The 17033-nt window shown below is 41.6% G+C and overlaps 2 protein-coding genes across 4 annotated transcripts; one reads left to right on the top strand and one right to left on the bottom strand.

Annotated features, from left to right (window-relative positions):
• Nucleotides 1–57: 57 nt before the first annotated feature.
• On the bottom strand, nucleotides 58–1886 carry LOC108139058 (beta-1,3-galactosyltransferase 5). 3 transcript variants are annotated; one of them, XM_017261678.2, is made up of 4 exons: nucleotides 1692–1886; nucleotides 1333–1598; nucleotides 1156–1281; nucleotides 58–1082 (listed from the first exon to the last, which is right to left on the bottom strand). In XM_017261678.2, exons 2-4 carry the CDS (start codon nucleotides 1556–1558, stop codon nucleotides 139–141), a joined length of 1296 nt encoding a protein of 431 aa, XP_017117167.1. In that variant the 5' UTR covers nucleotides 1559–1598; nucleotides 1692–1886; the 3' UTR covers nucleotides 58–138. The 3 variants fall into 3 exon arrangements, with proteins under 3 accessions (XP_017117167.1, XP_041566090.1, XP_017117166.1); XM_041710156.1 differs by having other exon boundaries at nucleotides 1333–1593; XM_017261677.2 differs by lacking the exon at nucleotides 1692–1886 and having other exon boundaries at nucleotides 1333–1655.
• Nucleotides 1887–1986: 100 nt separating this feature from the next.
• On the top strand, nucleotides 1987–9274 carry LOC108138866 (protein MON2 homolog). The gene is made up of 13 exons (XM_017261393.2): nucleotides 1987–2310; nucleotides 2586–2717; nucleotides 2784–3347; nucleotides 3779–4350; nucleotides 4409–4839; nucleotides 4906–5621; nucleotides 5685–6023; nucleotides 6085–6738; nucleotides 6856–7043; nucleotides 7200–7362; nucleotides 7421–8346; nucleotides 8406–8488; nucleotides 8556–9274. The coding sequence occupies exons 1-13, from the start codon at nucleotides 2176–2178 to the stop codon at nucleotides 8747–8749; spliced, it is 5097 nt and encodes a 1698-aa protein (XP_017116882.1). The 5' UTR covers nucleotides 1987–2175; the 3' UTR covers nucleotides 8750–9274.
• The last annotated feature ends 7759 nt before the right edge of the window (nucleotides 9275–17033 follow it).

The raw sequence follows: 17033 nt of genomic DNA, 5'->3' as shown, positions 1-17033 counted from the left end.
AAACTTTTAGGTCTTTCATTAACTACTCAGATAGATCTATCCCTTCTCATCTACTCCTTTTATAAATATAAAGATTTATTTTGATTTTCAACCTCAAAACAATGGAAGACTACCCGCTTAAATAAACAAGTTTTCTATTCACTTTTTAACACATTTGACGGTGTCGTCTAGCAACATCTTCCAGAGCTCATACTGCTCGTTAGCTCGCACCATATGGATAGAGATCCTGTCGCGAATGTGGCATGCCTCGAACTTTGTGCGGGTGTTCGCGATCTGGCGTACGTTTATCCTCCGGATGTTCAGACTTCCCGCCACGATGCCCGTGGTGAAGACGTCCTCCAGCTTGAGGAAGGCTGTGTCCAGCGATCGCATATACAGGGCATGAACGATGTCTCCGGTGAGGAGGTAAGCCGGTCCAGTGGTGAAGTAGGGAAAGCTGTCCTTCGCATACTGAGCTTTGGTTATGTGATATTTTGACCACCTATTTCGAATGGGCTTCCAGTTCTCAGCACGCCGGCCGTAGATTGATCGACTGGCTTTGAGCGTGGATATCAGAGTCATTAGCTTGGGCACATTGATGAACATGTCGTCGTCCGTTTTGAGGATGTACTTTGCCCTCGGGCAGTGAAGATCCACCCACTCCAGCAAGGAGATCGTCTTCAGAGTGAGATTGCTGTAGGAGTCTATAAAGTGGCCCCTTATTAGATCGCGATACATGAAATCCTCTCGATCGACGGCTTTGTTCAGGGTCTTGTTGGTGCCTCGTCCCAGGACGAATGCCATGCCCACATCCCTCCTGGTCCCGTAGTGCATCCACGTCTGCCGGATGGACATCCTGGCCGGCCCATGATGGAGCGCTGAGGTGATCAGAATCAATAACTTTGTAAATACTCCTCCCCGGGGACATATCCTTTCCATATCGATTTCATTCTCCTGGTGACCATGCTCGTAGATGGTTCCCACCAGAGGCATTCGGACGGGTACTTCGGTATCTATGGATAACAATTCCATTGGTTTCCTCCCTAAAATGTGTTTCGAATCTAGAAACGTTTTCGAAAATCCCTTCTGCAGCGTGTCGTTATCTGGGAAAAAAAATTCCTTTTAACTTCTACAAAACTTTTAAACAAAAATACCAATATAATTAATTTTCCTTACTCATGGACTTGTACTTCCTGGTTCCCCTGCTTATGATTGAGGAAAATAAAGCTTCTGCATGCGTGCTTCGGTCGCTAGAAATAAGTAAACCATTTTGTATATGTGTGTGACTCTTACTACTGTTTCCTGAAAGTAAAGAATTGAAATATATTTAATTTTTTTTAATAAAAAACTTACCCTTTGCGTCTTCTATACTTTCTGCGAAGGTACGTAGTGGCAGTCTCCTGCGAATCTTTCCCTGTGCACCAGGATTCTTGGACACCATATGAGTTGCAATGAAATCGGGTTCTGAGGTTTTAAAAAAGTCAAGTTTTGCCATCGTTCTTGATTTTGAAAAGTACGAGATGACAGTAAAGCTGACGAGGATTAGGATTAGGATGCAGCGCAACAGTCGACCTGCCATGGCTATAAGTTTCGTCTTTTTTTCCGGGAATTCGTCTGCGCTACGAGGTGGTTTTGACATAAGCCCCAAAAAGTCATATTTATTAAATTCGGTCAAATTTAGCAGTTAATGTAATGCACACTTGACAACTTACTTTTGAGTTCTATCATTTTTAGAGGATACTTCTCTTGGGATTTCCAAGAGTTCTTTTGGCTTTTTAGATTTTCCTGTTTTGAAGTTGAAGTGAACTAGGACCTATGACACCTTGGAGTCCTTGCCCAAATCCTGATTAGCAAACTTTCGATTTCCCATTATCCTTATTTTGTGACTTACTGCTAAAAACATATTTTTACCGTAATCGCAGTGCTTAAGCTCTGTTGGGGCCGCTGTTAATAGCAGCGCCGCCAATGTTAGTTAACATGGTCAACCCCAAACGATTACCAACACTGCACCGCGCACTGTGTACGTCAGCTGTCAAAACGAATCACAAATTTTCACGGCTTTTATTGTGCGCTTGCATTATTATTGCATTTCCCCGAGTTCCAAGTGGTTGCGCAGCATATGCGTGGATCGGTCGCGGTACTTAAATGTCGCACGCATCCGCGGCAGTGAGTGTCAAGTAACCAAATAGCCAGAACATGTCGTTTGTGGGCGTGGGTGTGGGTGGAGGCGGGTGCGGTGGCCAGGACGTGCACAAGTTCGTGGAGGCGCTGCAGGCGGACTTCAAGACCCTGTCGCTGGAGACCAAGAAGAAGTATCCTCAGATCAAGGAGGTGAGTCCTGCTGACGTGTGGTTCACGGCCCTGCGTTCTCTTTCTCTAATTGCGGCCACTTATCCACCGAGTGGTGGTGTGTCACCGTCACCCACACACTTGGGTGGAAGGTCGGTGGGCGGCAGGGGGTGGTTTGCTCTGGTTCCACCTGTGCTTGTTCTACGCAATTATGAAATTGATAGTCCAACGCAAATGAAATTGATTTTATGACACTTCCACATTCGCCCATTAATTCGCCATCGTTTTCAATTTCCAATCTCCCATTTCCCAATCAGGCATGCGAGGAGGCCATTTCCAAGCTCTGCACCGCCGGCAGCAGCCAACAAAACTCGGTTTACTACACCGTCAACCAGATACTCTATCCCCTGGTGCAGGGATGCGAGACCAAGGACCTGAAGATCATCAAGGTGAAGTAGATCATCAAGTTAAGTAGTAGTCTATAACTTATATCCTTATATCCATCTTGTCCTTAGTTCTGCCTGGGCATGATGCAGCGGCTCATCACCCAGCAGGTGGTGGACCAGAAGGGCGCCCTTTACATCACCAACGCACTGTGGACGCTCATGGAGAACAACATTGAGGAGGTGAAGGTGCTGCAAACGGTGACCCTGCTGCTGACCACCAACACGGTGGTGCATGGCGACACCTTGGCAAAGGCCCTGGTTCTGTGCTTCCGCCTGCACTACACCAAGAATCCCACGATTGTGAATACAGCCGGAGCCACCATCCGTCAGCTGGTGTCGCTGGTCTTCGAGCGTGTCTATCTGGAGAAGGACTCGGTGTCCAGTATCCAGCAACAGCAACAGCAGCAGCACCAGCAGCAACCCAGTGGTTCGCCAGCCGAGGCGGAAGGAGGCGGCGGCGGTCAGGATGTACAGACCTTTGCCTCGGATGCGTTTCTGCTATTCCAGGACCTCGTGCAGCTGGTGAATGCGGAGCAGCCCTATTGGCTGGTGGGCATGACCGAGATGACGCGTACCTTCGGCCTGGAACTGCTCGAGGCAGTGCTGACCAACTTCAGTGCTGTGTTCCACGAGGTAAACATAAATACAGACCTGTATTGATTTTCACGTTTGTTTGCCTTCGATTGATAGCTTTTTGTGCGCACTTAACGATAAAAATATAGATAGACTGCAGTCAGGAGTTAAATTCTTAAACAAATAAGCTACATGTTTAGATTTTGATTAAAGTGGTTATTGATCCATTGCTTTGTTTAAAGAAAATTTGAATTCTATTGTTTTTATGATTGGTTATTAGGTATATCTTTTGTTTATCCAATTGTCTTATGAAATTTTTAACTTTTTATCTAAAAAGGGTTAGCAACTTCAAGAAATAAAATAAAGACTTAAAATCCCCTTTTTAAAGACACTTTTTCAATTGAAATGTTCTGACTAGCGCTATAATTATAAGTTATAAATTGTAAATTACAAATTGCATAAAGTATTAACAGATAAATCCTATTTTCCAGAGTAACGACTTTCGATTGCTGCTTAAGGAGCGAGTCTGTGCCTTGGTCATAAAGCTCTTCTCGCCGAACGTCAAGCACCGCCAGCTTCCGGCTCCGAGCAATGGCAACGCTCCTGTGCCGGCCGAGAAACCATATTTCCCCATCAGCATGAGACTGCTGCGCCTGGTGGCCATACTAATACAGAAATACCACACCATACTGGTGACTGAGTGCGAGATCTTCCTGTCGCTGATCATCAAGTTCTTGGATCCGGATAAGCCGGCCTGGCAGCGAGCCCTGGCCCTGGAGGTCATCCACAAGCTGGTCACGCGCTCCTCGCTGATTGCCTTCTTCTGCAAGTCGTACGACTTGAAGAACCATGCCACAAACATTGTGCACGACATGATAGCCGCCATGGGCAGCTATGTGCGATATTCGCTGATCAATGCTTCGGCCATGCTGAATGGTCAGCAGAACGGAATGGCCAGTTCGTTGACGGCGTTGTCGGGCAACAATCAGTGTGGCTTCATGTTCCGCGGAGCCTATCTCCCTCTGGTCGCCACCTATGCGCCTGGCGTCTCCAAGGCGGTTTAGTAAGTATAAAAATTACTGGTTAAACTATTTAAACTGTAATATTTTGTCTGCCTGCAGCTTGGAAATGCTGGACAAGCTGGATGCTCCGAATATACCCGACAGCTATGGCATCTCGGTGGGTCATGCCATTCTCCTGGACATAACACGTTCGATTGGAGGCGTCATACAGCGCACCCCAGAGCTTCATCCCAGCCACAATACGGCCGTAATAACGGAGGAGGAGCACAAGCCGCTGTGCCTGCAGTTGGTGAACTCCAGCTGGTCTGGCCTTCTCAGCGCTTTCATTCCATTGGTGGAGACGTCCATTGACGAGGCCACCACGGATAACATCCTCAAGGCCATGCAAAACTATGCTGCTCTATGCGGCATGCTGGAGCAGCTGCAGCCGCGAGACGCCTTCATTTTGGCCATGTGTCGTGCCTCCTTTCCGCCCCACTACGCCATGTCCATATTTGCCAACACCACGCAGCCGGATGGTGAACTACGATGTGAGTATTTTAATTTTGTTAAGGCATATTTATGATAACTAACTTTACGGGTGTTTTTTGTGGCAGGCCACAACCGCAGTGGCAGTCAGGATCTGAGCAGCCAGTTCATCAACAACTGCAGCGGCGATGCGGGGGACTTCCGACCCCAGATAGTGGCCGTGGGCACGCCCCTGCCCTCCGCCTCGTTGCCACACAGTGTGATGCAGGCACCGGTGATGCTGACCAACAAGAATCTGCAGTGCATGCGGGCGATCCTCTTCCTGGCGCACAACAACGGCGGCATACTGGGCACCTCGTGGCACATGGTGCTGCAAACACTGCAGCATCTGGTGTGGATCCTGGGCTTGAAACCCTCCACCGGAGGCAGTCTTCAGGCCATGCCCAAGCCGGCGGTGGAGACCAATGTGGGCATTCAGACGGCCGTGATGGCTGATCTGCCGGTTCTGTCACAAATGCTTAGCCAACTCTTCGAGTCCAGCCAGTATCTGGACGATGTGGCTCTCCATCATTTGATTGATGCGCTGTGCAAGCTGTCCCACGAGGCCATGGAGCTGGCCTACGCCAATCGGGAGCCATCACTCTTTGCGGTCGCCAAACTGCTGGAGACTGGCCTAGTGAACATGCCCCGGATCAAGGTGCTGTGGCGACCGCTCACCAATCACCTGCTGGAGGTGTGCCAGCATCGGCACATCCGCATGCGAGAGTGGGGCGTGGAGGCCATTACCTACCTCGTTAAGTCCGCACTTCAGTTCAAGCACAAAACACCACTCAAGGAGAATATGGTGAGTGTGGTTGGCTGTCTCTTAAGATATGCTGTTTTAATTTACTTTATTTTTTCCTTAAAGGAACTACAAACCATGCTGCTGAGTCCGCTCTCCGAGCTGTCCACTGTCCTGCACGCAGATGTACGGCAACGGCAGCTGGACTGTGTCCTTCAGATCCTCAACACGGCCGGGGAGATTCTCTCCTTTGGTTGGCCGGCCATCATCGAGATCATCGGTGCGGTGAACGAGCATCATGGCGAGCCGTTGATTCGCACAGCATTCCAATGCCTGCAGTTGGTCATCACCGATTTCCTCACAGTGATGCCCTGGCGATGCCTGCCCCTGTGCATCAGCACGGCGGCCAAATTTGGTTCCCAGACGCAGGAACTGAACATCTCCCTAACGGCCATTGGTCTTATGGTAAGTGGATGGTATGGAAGTAAAGCAATGTTTGTGATTAAATGAGGTTTCCGGTTTGCAGTGGAATATTTCAGATTTCTTTAACCAGAACCAGGATAAGCTTATGTCCACTCAGCTGCAGGATGTGTCCATTCTGCCCGACTTTCCGGGCACCGTGAAGATGCCGCAGTTCGACAAGTTGTGGATGTGCTTGTACGCCAAGCTGGGCGAGCTGTGTGTGGATCTGCGTCCGGCGGTGCGTAAATCGGCCGGCCAGACGCTCTTCTCCACCATCTCCGCCCACGGTAGCCTACTAAATCCGCCCACGTGGCAGGCACTGGTCTGGCAGGTTCTCTTCCCGCTGCTGGACAACGTGCGCGCCCTGAGCAGCTCGGCCAGCAACGAGAAGGTGGACGCCAGTGGCAACATTCTCATCCATCACTCGCGCAACACCGCCCAAAAGCAGTGGGCAGAGACGCAGGTGCTCACCCTGTCCGGCGTCTGCAGGGTGTTCAACACCAAGCGGGAGCTCCTCCAAATGCTGGGTGACTTTGAGCGGGCCTGGTCTCTCATCTTGGAGTTTATCCAGAATGCGGCCTTGAGCAAGAATGGTGAGGTCTCGCTGGCCGCCCTCAAGTCGCTGCAGGAGATCATGTACCACAATACCACGGAGCGAGCGGAGAGGGCTTTGAAGGATCCCCAGACGGCCCAGGAGCAGGACGAGGAAATCTGGACCGTGAGTAGTGCGGGCACTGAGCAGCGATCTCCGCCAACCTGGCTTTACTACAATTCGTTTATTGGATATATTTTCTATTTCTATGCTAACAACTCACATTTGCTTGTTCGTATTCAGATTGCCTGGAATATTTGGCTGAGCATTGGCATGGAGAGCACCAAGATGTCCACATCGACCACAACGAAACTGCAGCAGCAAAACAGCAATGGCGCCGACACTCAAGATGACTTCTACATTCCCAGTCAGGCCTTCCTCACCGCCCTAATCCAAATCTTCCCCGCCATCTTTCAGCATATTCAAGTCAAGTAAGTGGATCCAAATATATATTAGATTATATTAATATATTATTTAACTTGTGTATTTTAATAAAGTCATTCAGATGATGCAAATGGGATTTCAAAATTTTTCAAAATTAACTTATCAACTTATTCGACTGCGATTTAATGCTATTTCATTTGCAGATTTAGTGCGGCTGACTTTGACAAATTCTGCACGGTGCTAACGAATGCTGTGTGTATTCCCGTCCAGACGGATGCGGTGCCCTACATCATGTCCACAGTATCGGACACTCTGCTGACGCCTCTGCACGATGGCATCCTCGATTGCATGGAACTGATACAGAAGGCAAGAAAGAAATGGGATCATCATGGTATTAATTGTAATAAAATAATCATTTGCACAGGAGGCCACAAAGACGGATTCCCACATTAGCCAGCTCATTCCCGCCATTTTCCGGCAGCTGTTGATCTTCAGCAAGTTCGCCTGTGCCCCGCCCACATTCCAGCAGAGTGTGGAGCACAAGTATGCCAAGTCGTCGGGCCACTATGCCAACAATGCCTCCGTTGAGGTGGTCAGCATGAACTACATACCGTTCGGGGAGAAGTCAATCAGTATTTGCGTGAAGCTCTACCAGACCACGGCCACCAAGGATCCGGTGGTGCAGGAGCAGATCCTGCACGACATCGTCAAGGCACTGCGCACGCCGCTGGCCATGAAGTACAAGTGCCTGTCGTCCAGCACTTGGAAGCTGGCCATCTCCAGTCTGATCAGCGTCCTGCACACTGGCCTCATGGTGGCACGAGCCAAGCCGCAACACTTTGCGAGCCTGTGGGACGACTTGGCCGACACCCTGGACAAGTTTCTGTTCCCGGCCAGTGTGTGCACCATCGAGGATCGCGGCCTGGAGGAGATCGTGCTGGACGAGACGATCGATTGTCAGGTGATCGAGTTGCTGCGCGACGAGGTGCTGCCCCATGCCCACGAGATGCCGCACCAGTTCATCATGCAGATCGTGGTGCTGCTCAACAAGGGCTCCATTCACTCTGCCTCGGACACGAACATCTGCTACGAGTCGGACTGGAAACTGCGCGAGATCTTTGCCAAGACGTGCTTCGAAACCCTGCTGCAGTTCTCGCTGCTGGAAGATCATGCCAATGCCAACAACAATCGCCTCAATGCCAATCTCTTGGCCGCCGGAGCTGCGGGTGGAGCGGGTGGTAAGGACTTTGCCGGAAGACTGGCGGTCACCGCCCTGCTGCATCGCTTCCAAGAGGTGCTCAAGCGGTTCAACGATGATGAGCGGCAGAGCGGCAAGTGCCCGTTGCCCAGGTGAGATCAGATTACTTACTTTGTTGTTCACTAACTTATTTAATTAAAATGTTTTTCAGATTCCGACTGTCTGAGATATCATTTGTGCTCAAAGCCATTGCAACGCTGGTGGTGTCTATGAAAAAAGCGCCGGCATCAAAGGGTAAAGTGAACTCTACTTGAATAGCATTTATGCCTTCTAATACATTTTTCTTTTCCCACCCGTGCAGTAAACAAGCCTGCTTGGGATCAGTTAATTGGGCTGTATCCATACCTGGTGGACTGCACCACAACCACGTCGCCGGAGGTTTCTCGATCGCTGCGCGAAGCACTGCTCCAGTACACGGATCTGTTGCAGGCGCCACGCACCTGCGCAGGAAGCACCTCCAACGACAATGCAATACAATCGAATGGACAGGAGTGAAAGTATGCCTAGGCACAGAGACAAAGTCCACATCGAGGAACGGTGGGAGCTGTGCGATGTTTTTTCTTAGTTCTTTAAGTGCGAACCGTTTGAAAATATTTATTTTGTGCATAATTTATGAATGTTAATCTTAGCCCTCCCTCGCATAGATGTAACGACTAAGCATCTATGTACTTACATACATACCTAAACCTATATATATACTATTTGTAATAGTATTTTGTAGTTGAGCTATGAAGTGTGTAATTGGTCTAACCGGCGTTGTCGGGATAAACCCTTTAAAACGCTTGGCAGAGGGAAGAAACGCAGACAGCCGATTCCTTTAGTACCTTTTCGAGACGCAAAGACAAAGAAATATATTATCTGTAGCTATACATAAACGAAACCAACTATGAACTATTTGTGTAGCGCATTTTAAAGTACGGACATGCGTGTTATCTAAATCAAATATTAACCATTAACCATGATGCAACCAACCAACTTTGTAGTGACGTTTTTAAATAAAGCAAAAATTATTATTACCAACTGATAAGCCTACTTTATTTATGACGTCAGATAGCCAGTTGTTTTCTATGCAACAGACGGATGCCTCGACAACAGGTTTACTTCGCCGCCTACCTGAGCACACACATCTTCTGTTGGCCCAATCCTTATCGCATCCGCAGTGAGCGATGAGCAGCCACCTTGAACCGCCTCTGACATGGCATTCTTTTAACTTGGCAACTGCTTTTTATGCTTGTGAAATGTGGTAACTGATTGCTCCCGCGATGGCTTAGTTTGTTTAGACCAAAAACTGTATGCGGCTACAAATATAGCATTATTTAAGTTGAACTGATAAAGAAAGTTAAGCAAACTGTTCTTCTGCTAAACTTAAATAATTTTAGATGGATAACAAAACGTTATTGTGATATCTGAAGGTTTGTTTCCTTTGGAAATCAACTATAGATTTACACTTTTATATTGTAAACTGATAGGCCGCCCAGGCTTTAATTTCTATTTCCAAAAATGTTTTAAAATCGTTTAATATTTTAAATAAAGGCAAACTCTATATCAAATATATACCATATTTAAATATTAAACCCAATTTAAATACGACGACTATAGATGCTATAGAAACGATCGCTTTTAACTTTCAAATACAAACGACTTATTTTAACCAAATAATATTATTAATAAAATATTAATTAAATTAAATTTCAAACACCTTGGGATAATTTGTCTAATTGAGAAATACCTCATATTCAAAACCTGAAATCCAACTTACCTTTTTGTTTCCTTTTGTGCTTGTAGATCAGCGAAAGTGCAACGTTTTAATCTAAATAAAATTTTTATTTTAATTTGTTTTGTTTCATTTTTTTGTCGCTTTTCTGTTTTTGTTTTCATTTTAATCGGTATAATAAGTATAATAACATTTTTTGTTGTTCTTGTTTTCATTATTATTATTACTGTTAATGTTAATGTTTTTATAGTTTTTGTTTTTCTTTTGGTTTTAATATTAGAATTAGGCAATCGAGTTTAATACTACCTTCGTTTTAAATATTATGCAACGAATTTTTGGGTTTTCCTTCCTCATGATTTTTTTTGTTTATGAATTTTTAAATGTATATATTTAATAAACTCATTTCCGTTCTGGCTAGGCAACTTATCGTGTGTCGGGCAGCCGCACACTCCGTTGCTGTCTCGTATGTTTTTTTTTTTTTTGATTTTTATTTATTTTTTTGTTTTGTTTTATGTGCTTGTCAACTCTTTTGGTTTTAGGTTTTTAATTTTTTGTTTTGTTTTTTTACTTAATGCCGTGGGCGCTTAATGTACAGTTGCCTTGTAAAAATGTACAATTCAAGCGCTTGCTTTAAAATATTTTTTTTGTGGTTTTTCGGTCTTTATTTGTTATTAATCTATATTAGCTGAAAGTTGGTTTTCAACTCTGCCCTATAAATCACTTTTAATAAATAGCCGCCGCCTTGGTTTCTTCTTATGTTTGGTTTGGTTTAGCTATTTACTTGTTTAGCGCTTGTAATTAACATTTTTGTCGTGTTCTCATTATGTTTAACTTTTGTTTTAATTTTTCATGGGCTTAGATATAATACAATTTGTTGTTTATCATACTGCACTAACGGTCTCGCGTGGATTGCATTTGTCAGCTTTCTCGGCTCGCTTTCATTTCATTTAATTTCATTTACTAACTGCCTTTTTTTTGGGAGATTTTTCAAGTTCTAACTGCCAGCGGCTGCAAATTCCTCTTTTCTTTTCTTTCCTTTTCTTTGATTTTGCTTAAACATTTAACTGGGTTGTTGTTCTTGTTGTAATATTTAGTTAATGTTTTATGTGTGTGTGTATGTATGCGTGTGTTTTACGGTTTAACAATAGTTTAGTTTTAGTTTTAGTTGTAGTTTAGTTACTAATTTAGTGTAGCACATCCGTTAGATGAGACGAGATTTGCGTGTTTAGATTCCAGGATTTAGGTTTGGTTTTGGTTTTGGGTTTGGATTTGGGTTCGGGTTTCTTGGTTTCTCTTCTTTTGGTTTTCGATCTATAAAACTCTATTTATATATATATATATGTAATGTATGTATATATAGTATGTATGTTTATAGTATGTTTTGTATGTATATTAATTTAATTGGTTTAATTAGTATTTGTTAAACAAAAGTAACGCAAGAGATTTTATTTAGTGCTAAAAACAAGTGTATGCTTATGTAAGTATTCGGCCTCGGTTCAGTTTCAGTTTCCCTCAACTTTCTCCACCATTATAATTATATTTATATCATATAATGTCTATGTAAAGAGATGTTCGGTAGATAGGCGTAAAGAGCGCAGTTTTCTTCTTATTGGAAATTCGTAAAGTTCGTTAGAAATCTGATGAAAGTTTCATTAAAGTTTTCATTTTGGTTTGTTTCTCAATTTATTCGATAAACTCTTTATATTTAATTACTTAGCTAAATTGTTGGGTTCTTTTCACCATCTTCTGCTTATGCTTTTTGTTTTCATAGTTTTTTTTTTTTGTTTCTTTTTTTTGGATTTTTTTCGGATTTGTTTTTGCCATAGCCATACAAAATGTTGTGTTTTCTTTAATGTATAACGTTAAGTACATATACATGCTCGTACATATATGTAATCCTTTGGTTTTAGTTTAATGAACACTTTGTTGGGTTCAATTTCAATATTAGTTTAAAAAGTTAGTTATAGTTTTAAGATTAGCGTTGGTTTTACATTTTCTTGGTTTGGTTTAGGTTTAGAAAAAGTTCTGCTTGTCGAAATAAATATAGTTAAGAAGCGCTGTGCCCTGTTGACTTATTTGTGATTTTTCTTCGGTCTAGATTTAGGTTTAGGTTTAGGTCTAGGTCTAGTTTTAGCTTCGGTTTCCATAATTCATTATCTATGTATATGTATGTATATATGTAATTTATATAAATTGCTAAAAATCATAGTTTATCGATTAGTATTCTGAAACAGTTTTGTGTTTGCTCTAGTTGAAGACATTTTCGCAGAGGCCGGTATCGGAACCAACTGGAATCCATCCCCGGAATTCTCTGGTATCGGTAACGGTATCTGGTAACTGGTATCGAGTTCTATTTGGTTATCATACGGCAAAGTCTGTGGAGGGGAGAGGCGGGGGCTGGCACTTAATTGGTTTTCATTTCTAGCTCCCCTAAAGGCTTATGCGGTTAGCTATCCTATATCTGCTATAAATATGCTATATATCTAGCACATCGGGGAAGGATTCCATTCGCTTTCGCCGCCCTATGTGTGTGTTTTGTGTGACATTCGGTTACTAGCTTGGATTACAGAATATTTTACTGCTTTGGGTTCCTGGTTTTTATGGCGAGCAGTGTTTACCCGTAGTTCTTCTAACTGAGTTTATGTTTATGGAGTGGCTGATGTCACACCCCCATTTTAAGGCCAAGTCACACGTTTTGCTCAAAGTCGCCGATAAGGGAAATGATTTAAAAGGTAAATTATTTCTTAATGTTTTGTTTTATTTCTACTGAAACCCTAAGGCAATTATTTGTTTTCCTACAGTGTCTCCTACAGTTTCAATTTTTTACACTACTCCGGGCGCCTGCGGAAAACAAAGTTAGGTTTTTACGGGTTCGCTTCGCCGGAATCTCAGCCTGGCCGGCTGTTGAATCCTCCACCATCATATATCCTCATTTCCTGCTCTATCGGAAGCTAGCTCCATCTTTGAGCTGGAATTCATACAAAATGTGTGACTTGCCAGTGAAATTCGCCCAAAAAAGTATATTTTTGAATCAACATAAATTTGGCTCTGATTTCGCGTACAATGTGTTTTGGTTCTGCAAATGTTTTAAATGCCATAACAAGTGTCTGGAAATCGTTAGTTCCCATTGTGTATAGTTTATCTTTGGGGGCAACTAGCGTTTTACAGCTCCGAAACGCACTGTATGGGAATTCGAAGAGAGACAGTTGTGATTTAATATTCCAAGCTCTATAGCTTGTATATTCACTCCGTAAAAATAAAACAATATAAAATATAATAAAAAACCCAAGGACCTTCCTGAATTTTGAACCTAACTTTTCAATTTAAGCTTTAACTAATTTTTGGTTTCCCCATTTTTTTGGGAGAACCGATGTGAACCGTTTTTCAGGCTTATGTTTAGTCTTAGCTTTCGTTTCGGCTTGTGATTTTTTTCCTCAACATTTGGCTTATTCGACTAATTAAAAGTACGTGTAATTATTAATATTATTTATGTATATGTTATATATATAATATATATAAGGTTCCTTCTTGTAACTTAACTAGAGCTTCGTCTGATGTTCACATTTAGCGGCTCTACTCGTGAAGCGACTAACGCGTGAGAGTCAAAAGTGTGTGCCAAGAAATTCTGCTTTTGTTGATTATATTGTTCGATAGTTTAGCAACAATTGATGGGTAAACCATGGATGGTGATGGGGGGATGACCAGTAAATGAGATAGTGGAGAAGTTGAAATGGAAATGGGAATTGTAATGGGATTGCTGTGGAGGAGTCATATGTTCTATCTGAGGAGTTGTAGTTAGGATACACGATTTGTTTGTTGTCAGGCTTAGTTTGTCGTTTGTTTTCTGTACAAAAAGACATACAATACTGCGTATGTGGTTGTTTGTATATAAGTGTATATATTTTATAAGTATGTATAGTTTCCGTTTGTTGCATCTTTTTCGTTAGTATGTTGTATATATAGCATAGTCGACGAGTGTTCCGAAGTTGATTTTGGTTTGGTTTGCTTTAAAGTTAGTTACGTGTGTATGGTTTAGTTGTTCATGTTGTTGTGGGTAACATTACGTCATACAATATAGCAGTAAATAGGTATCGTAGCTGTTGTTGTTGTTCGTCTTCTCCTTCTTGTTGTGGGTTTACTTTTCAGTTCAAATAGGTTCAAGGATGTCTGTTTTCTAAGGGGGTTTTTTGGTCGAAAGAGAGAAAGTTCGATGGGGAATCGGTCGAATGGAACCAAGCCCATAAATTTAAAAAAAATAAAAAAGAGGAGTCTAGAGATACAATGAAATGGTGAAGTAGGGGTTCAGTTTAATGTACAGTTAAGCATAATAGATCAATTATAATATAAGTAGTAGTTGTTGTCATTAATAGTTGTTATACACAAATAAGCCACAAAAACTGTACAACAATTGTACATGAATAAAAAACTTATGCACGAGAATTTATCGACGGTTTCCAAAAAGTCTCCTCTCTAGGCTATTATTTACCTTTCCCTTCATCCTCTATTTTTGTATTTCATCGCATATGTATATAACTATGTAATCGAACATGCACACACACACACGTGATCTATATATATAGCAATTATATATATATATATTCTTTATTTATATATATAACAAGAACGTTTAGTTGTTAGTTTTTTTTTGTTTATCAAGGGTTCTGTTTATTATGCTCATTTAGTTTACTATACAAATCGTCTTGTTTTTGTGTCATTTAACATAATTTTATTTCATTAATTTTCATCGTTTTGCTGAGAACACAGTTTACTATGTAAATATTTAAAGCTTTGGTGGCGGCTAAAAAATCAACAACGAAAAGTTTACGTAAACGAGAAAATCAACTGAAAAAAAAAGATATACAAATTTTTACATATACATATTTGTACATATATATATATATATATATATACGATTTCTATATGATTACGAGTTAAGATGTGAATTGAAGACCGCTTTAGTTCTTAGTTCTTTCGCATTTCGATTTTTATACACATACATTATACATAAACAACCGAAATTAACAACAACAGAAATGAATTAACAGAGCTTATGATTTCATTTATTTTTGTTTTTGTTCTTAGTGTGTTTTGATTTTGGTTTTTTAGTTTTTGTTTACCAAAAATGAGGCTAAGCAAATAGTACTGAACTTTACAAGTTTTGGCAGTACGCATCTGATTTATTTCCATCCTTTCCTCCTAAAATTATGCAATATACAATGTTCTCGCTTCCAACGATTCGTCCCTCGTCTACTTTCCTTCCGTCATCAGCTACTAGTTGTGGTATTAATCCTTTAAAAATATACTCATAACGCGCTACTTAATTGTTTTAAAAGTTCATCTTCAGTTTGTCAATATATCATATACATATATTAACTAAGATTAATAAACAAAGTTCTTTCAATATCGTCGTTTTCAATCGCTTTCCCATGTCATCATGTTTCTCCATCTCCATCTTCTGTCCTCTCAAATGTGGTTGCTGTTGTTGCCGCTTCGCTTCATCTGATTTCTTTTTGTTTTTTTTTTAAGTTCCGTTTTGAACTAAAAACTAACCTCAAAATATGGCTACCTAAAAAATCATAGTTGTATAAAGAGTCCTCTTGCTAGGAAAGAGAGAGACAGAGCCTTGGCTTTAGCTTGCTTCTACAGTGAGTCAGGCAGAGACAGAAGAATTGCCTGCTTCTTCAGCGTTTCTCAATTGTTGTTGTTTTTTTTTTTTTTTTGTTATGTACAATACTATATTCTGTTGTTCAGGTGGAGGGTGCGTGGGGAAGGGAGTGGCATGTGCGACTTTTTGTTTTGCTTTGGAGTTAACGCTTCACTTTAAGGTTAATTGCTAAAGTTCCTTTATTTTGCCATCGTTTATCCATATTCTCTTATTAGTGTTCGTTTAACTGCTATCACTTTCCATTTTAATATTATTTTAGCTTTACTTCGGTTTCCTTTTGTTTTTAATATTAATTGTTTGCTTTTGTTTTATCTTTCTTTAATAAAATACAATTTTGCTAAACAAAGTTCTGCAGTTTTGCTGGGGAAGGGATAGTGGTACAGTGGGGCAGGGGTACAGGAGGGTGTGGGATACACAACTTTTTCTCTTGTGACTGTTTTTCCATATTTCGGTTTCATTACCATTCTCGATTTTGCTAGTTTTATAAAGTTTAGTTAATGTAATGTTTTAATGCATTTTACTTTCTGTTACTGGTTTTTGCTCATATTTAAATGGTTTTACTTGTTATTCTTTATACGGTGTGTTCTTTCTTTTGCCTAGGAATTTTAATCATAATTTCTCCTTTTCTTTTTCCTGCAATAAAGAATAAATTGCGAAAATCACTTGAATTAGTTTTGGTGGTCTTGGGTTGTGGTTGCTCATGTTCTTGTGATTGGATTGGGGATTTCAACAAGAAATTCGAAAAAATAAGTCAAAGGAAAATGTCGAGTTCAGAAATAGATATTGATAGGGAGAGCGAATCAATTAATTAATCAATAAACTTGGCTATGCTTCAATACAAATTATAAATAAATAATAAATCGTTTGTTAGTAGGAAAATTAGGCTACTGTTGGTTGTTGCTGTTGCAGATGCCGTAGATGCAGCTATTGCTGTTCAGATTGCTAATATTTATTGTTACTATTTTGGTAAATTATTGCAGTGATTGTTGTTTTGGAGTTTTGTTGTTGTTGTTGTTGTTGATGTTAGTTGACGCTGGGCACTTTTGGATCAGATTTGGTTAGTCAAGGCGGGTTCATGGAGATTTGATCGAGGGCGAGGTTTATTTTTGGGTTAGTTTTTTTGGTTTTAAGTAGTGGTTTTTGGTTTTTTTTTTTTTTAATGATGATTGCAGAAAACAGTCAACCAATCAATTGATCGAATCAAGCGGCAGGTTCTCCCACATATATTCTGTTTTTTATTTTAGGATTTCTCATTCAATTTAGTTTCAACTAGAGAGCGAACTTGATCAACTACTCAAAACAAATGTTGGTTTATTCGACAATAGTTATGGGAAAATAAGAAAAGAATGGAAGATACATTTGATTAGCTTTCCATGATTATCGGCTACGACGAATCACTC

This window comes from Drosophila elegans, unplaced genomic scaffold, assembly GCF_018152505.1.
Source record: "Drosophila elegans isolate 14027-0461.03 unplaced genomic scaffold, ASM1815250v1 contig_814, whole genome shotgun sequence".
NCBI classification, from domain to species: Eukaryota; Metazoa; Arthropoda; class Insecta; order Diptera; family Drosophilidae; genus Drosophila; species Drosophila elegans.
Note: the sequence above shows the minus strand (reverse complement) of the source record. Positions and strands in the feature narration are given on the sequence as shown.

Coding starts and splice junctions, on each gene's coding strand:
- LOC108138866 (XM_017261393.2), top strand. CDS start 2,176: ATGTCGTTTGTGGGCGTGGGTGTGGGTGGAGGCGGGTGCGGTGGCCAG. Junction 4,351..4,408: donor GGCGTCTCCAAGGCGGTTTA/GTAAGTATAAAA, acceptor GTCTGCCTGCAG/CTTGGAAATGCTGGACAAGC. Junction 6,024..6,084: donor TAACGGCCATTGGTCTTATG/GTAAGTGGATGG, acceptor TCCGGTTTGCAG/TGGAATATTTCAGATTTCTT.
- LOC108139058 (XM_017261677.2), bottom strand. CDS start 1,618: ATGTCAAAACCACCTCGTAGCGCAGACGAATTCCCGGAAAAAAAGACG. Junction 1,282..1,332: donor AAGTATAGAAGACGCAAAGG/GTAAGTTTTTTA, acceptor CTTTACTTTCAG/GAAACAGTAGTAAGAGTCAC. Junction 1,083..1,155: donor CAGGAAGTACAAGTCCATGA/GTAAGGAAAATT, acceptor TTTTTTTCCCAG/ATAACGACACGCTGCAGAAG.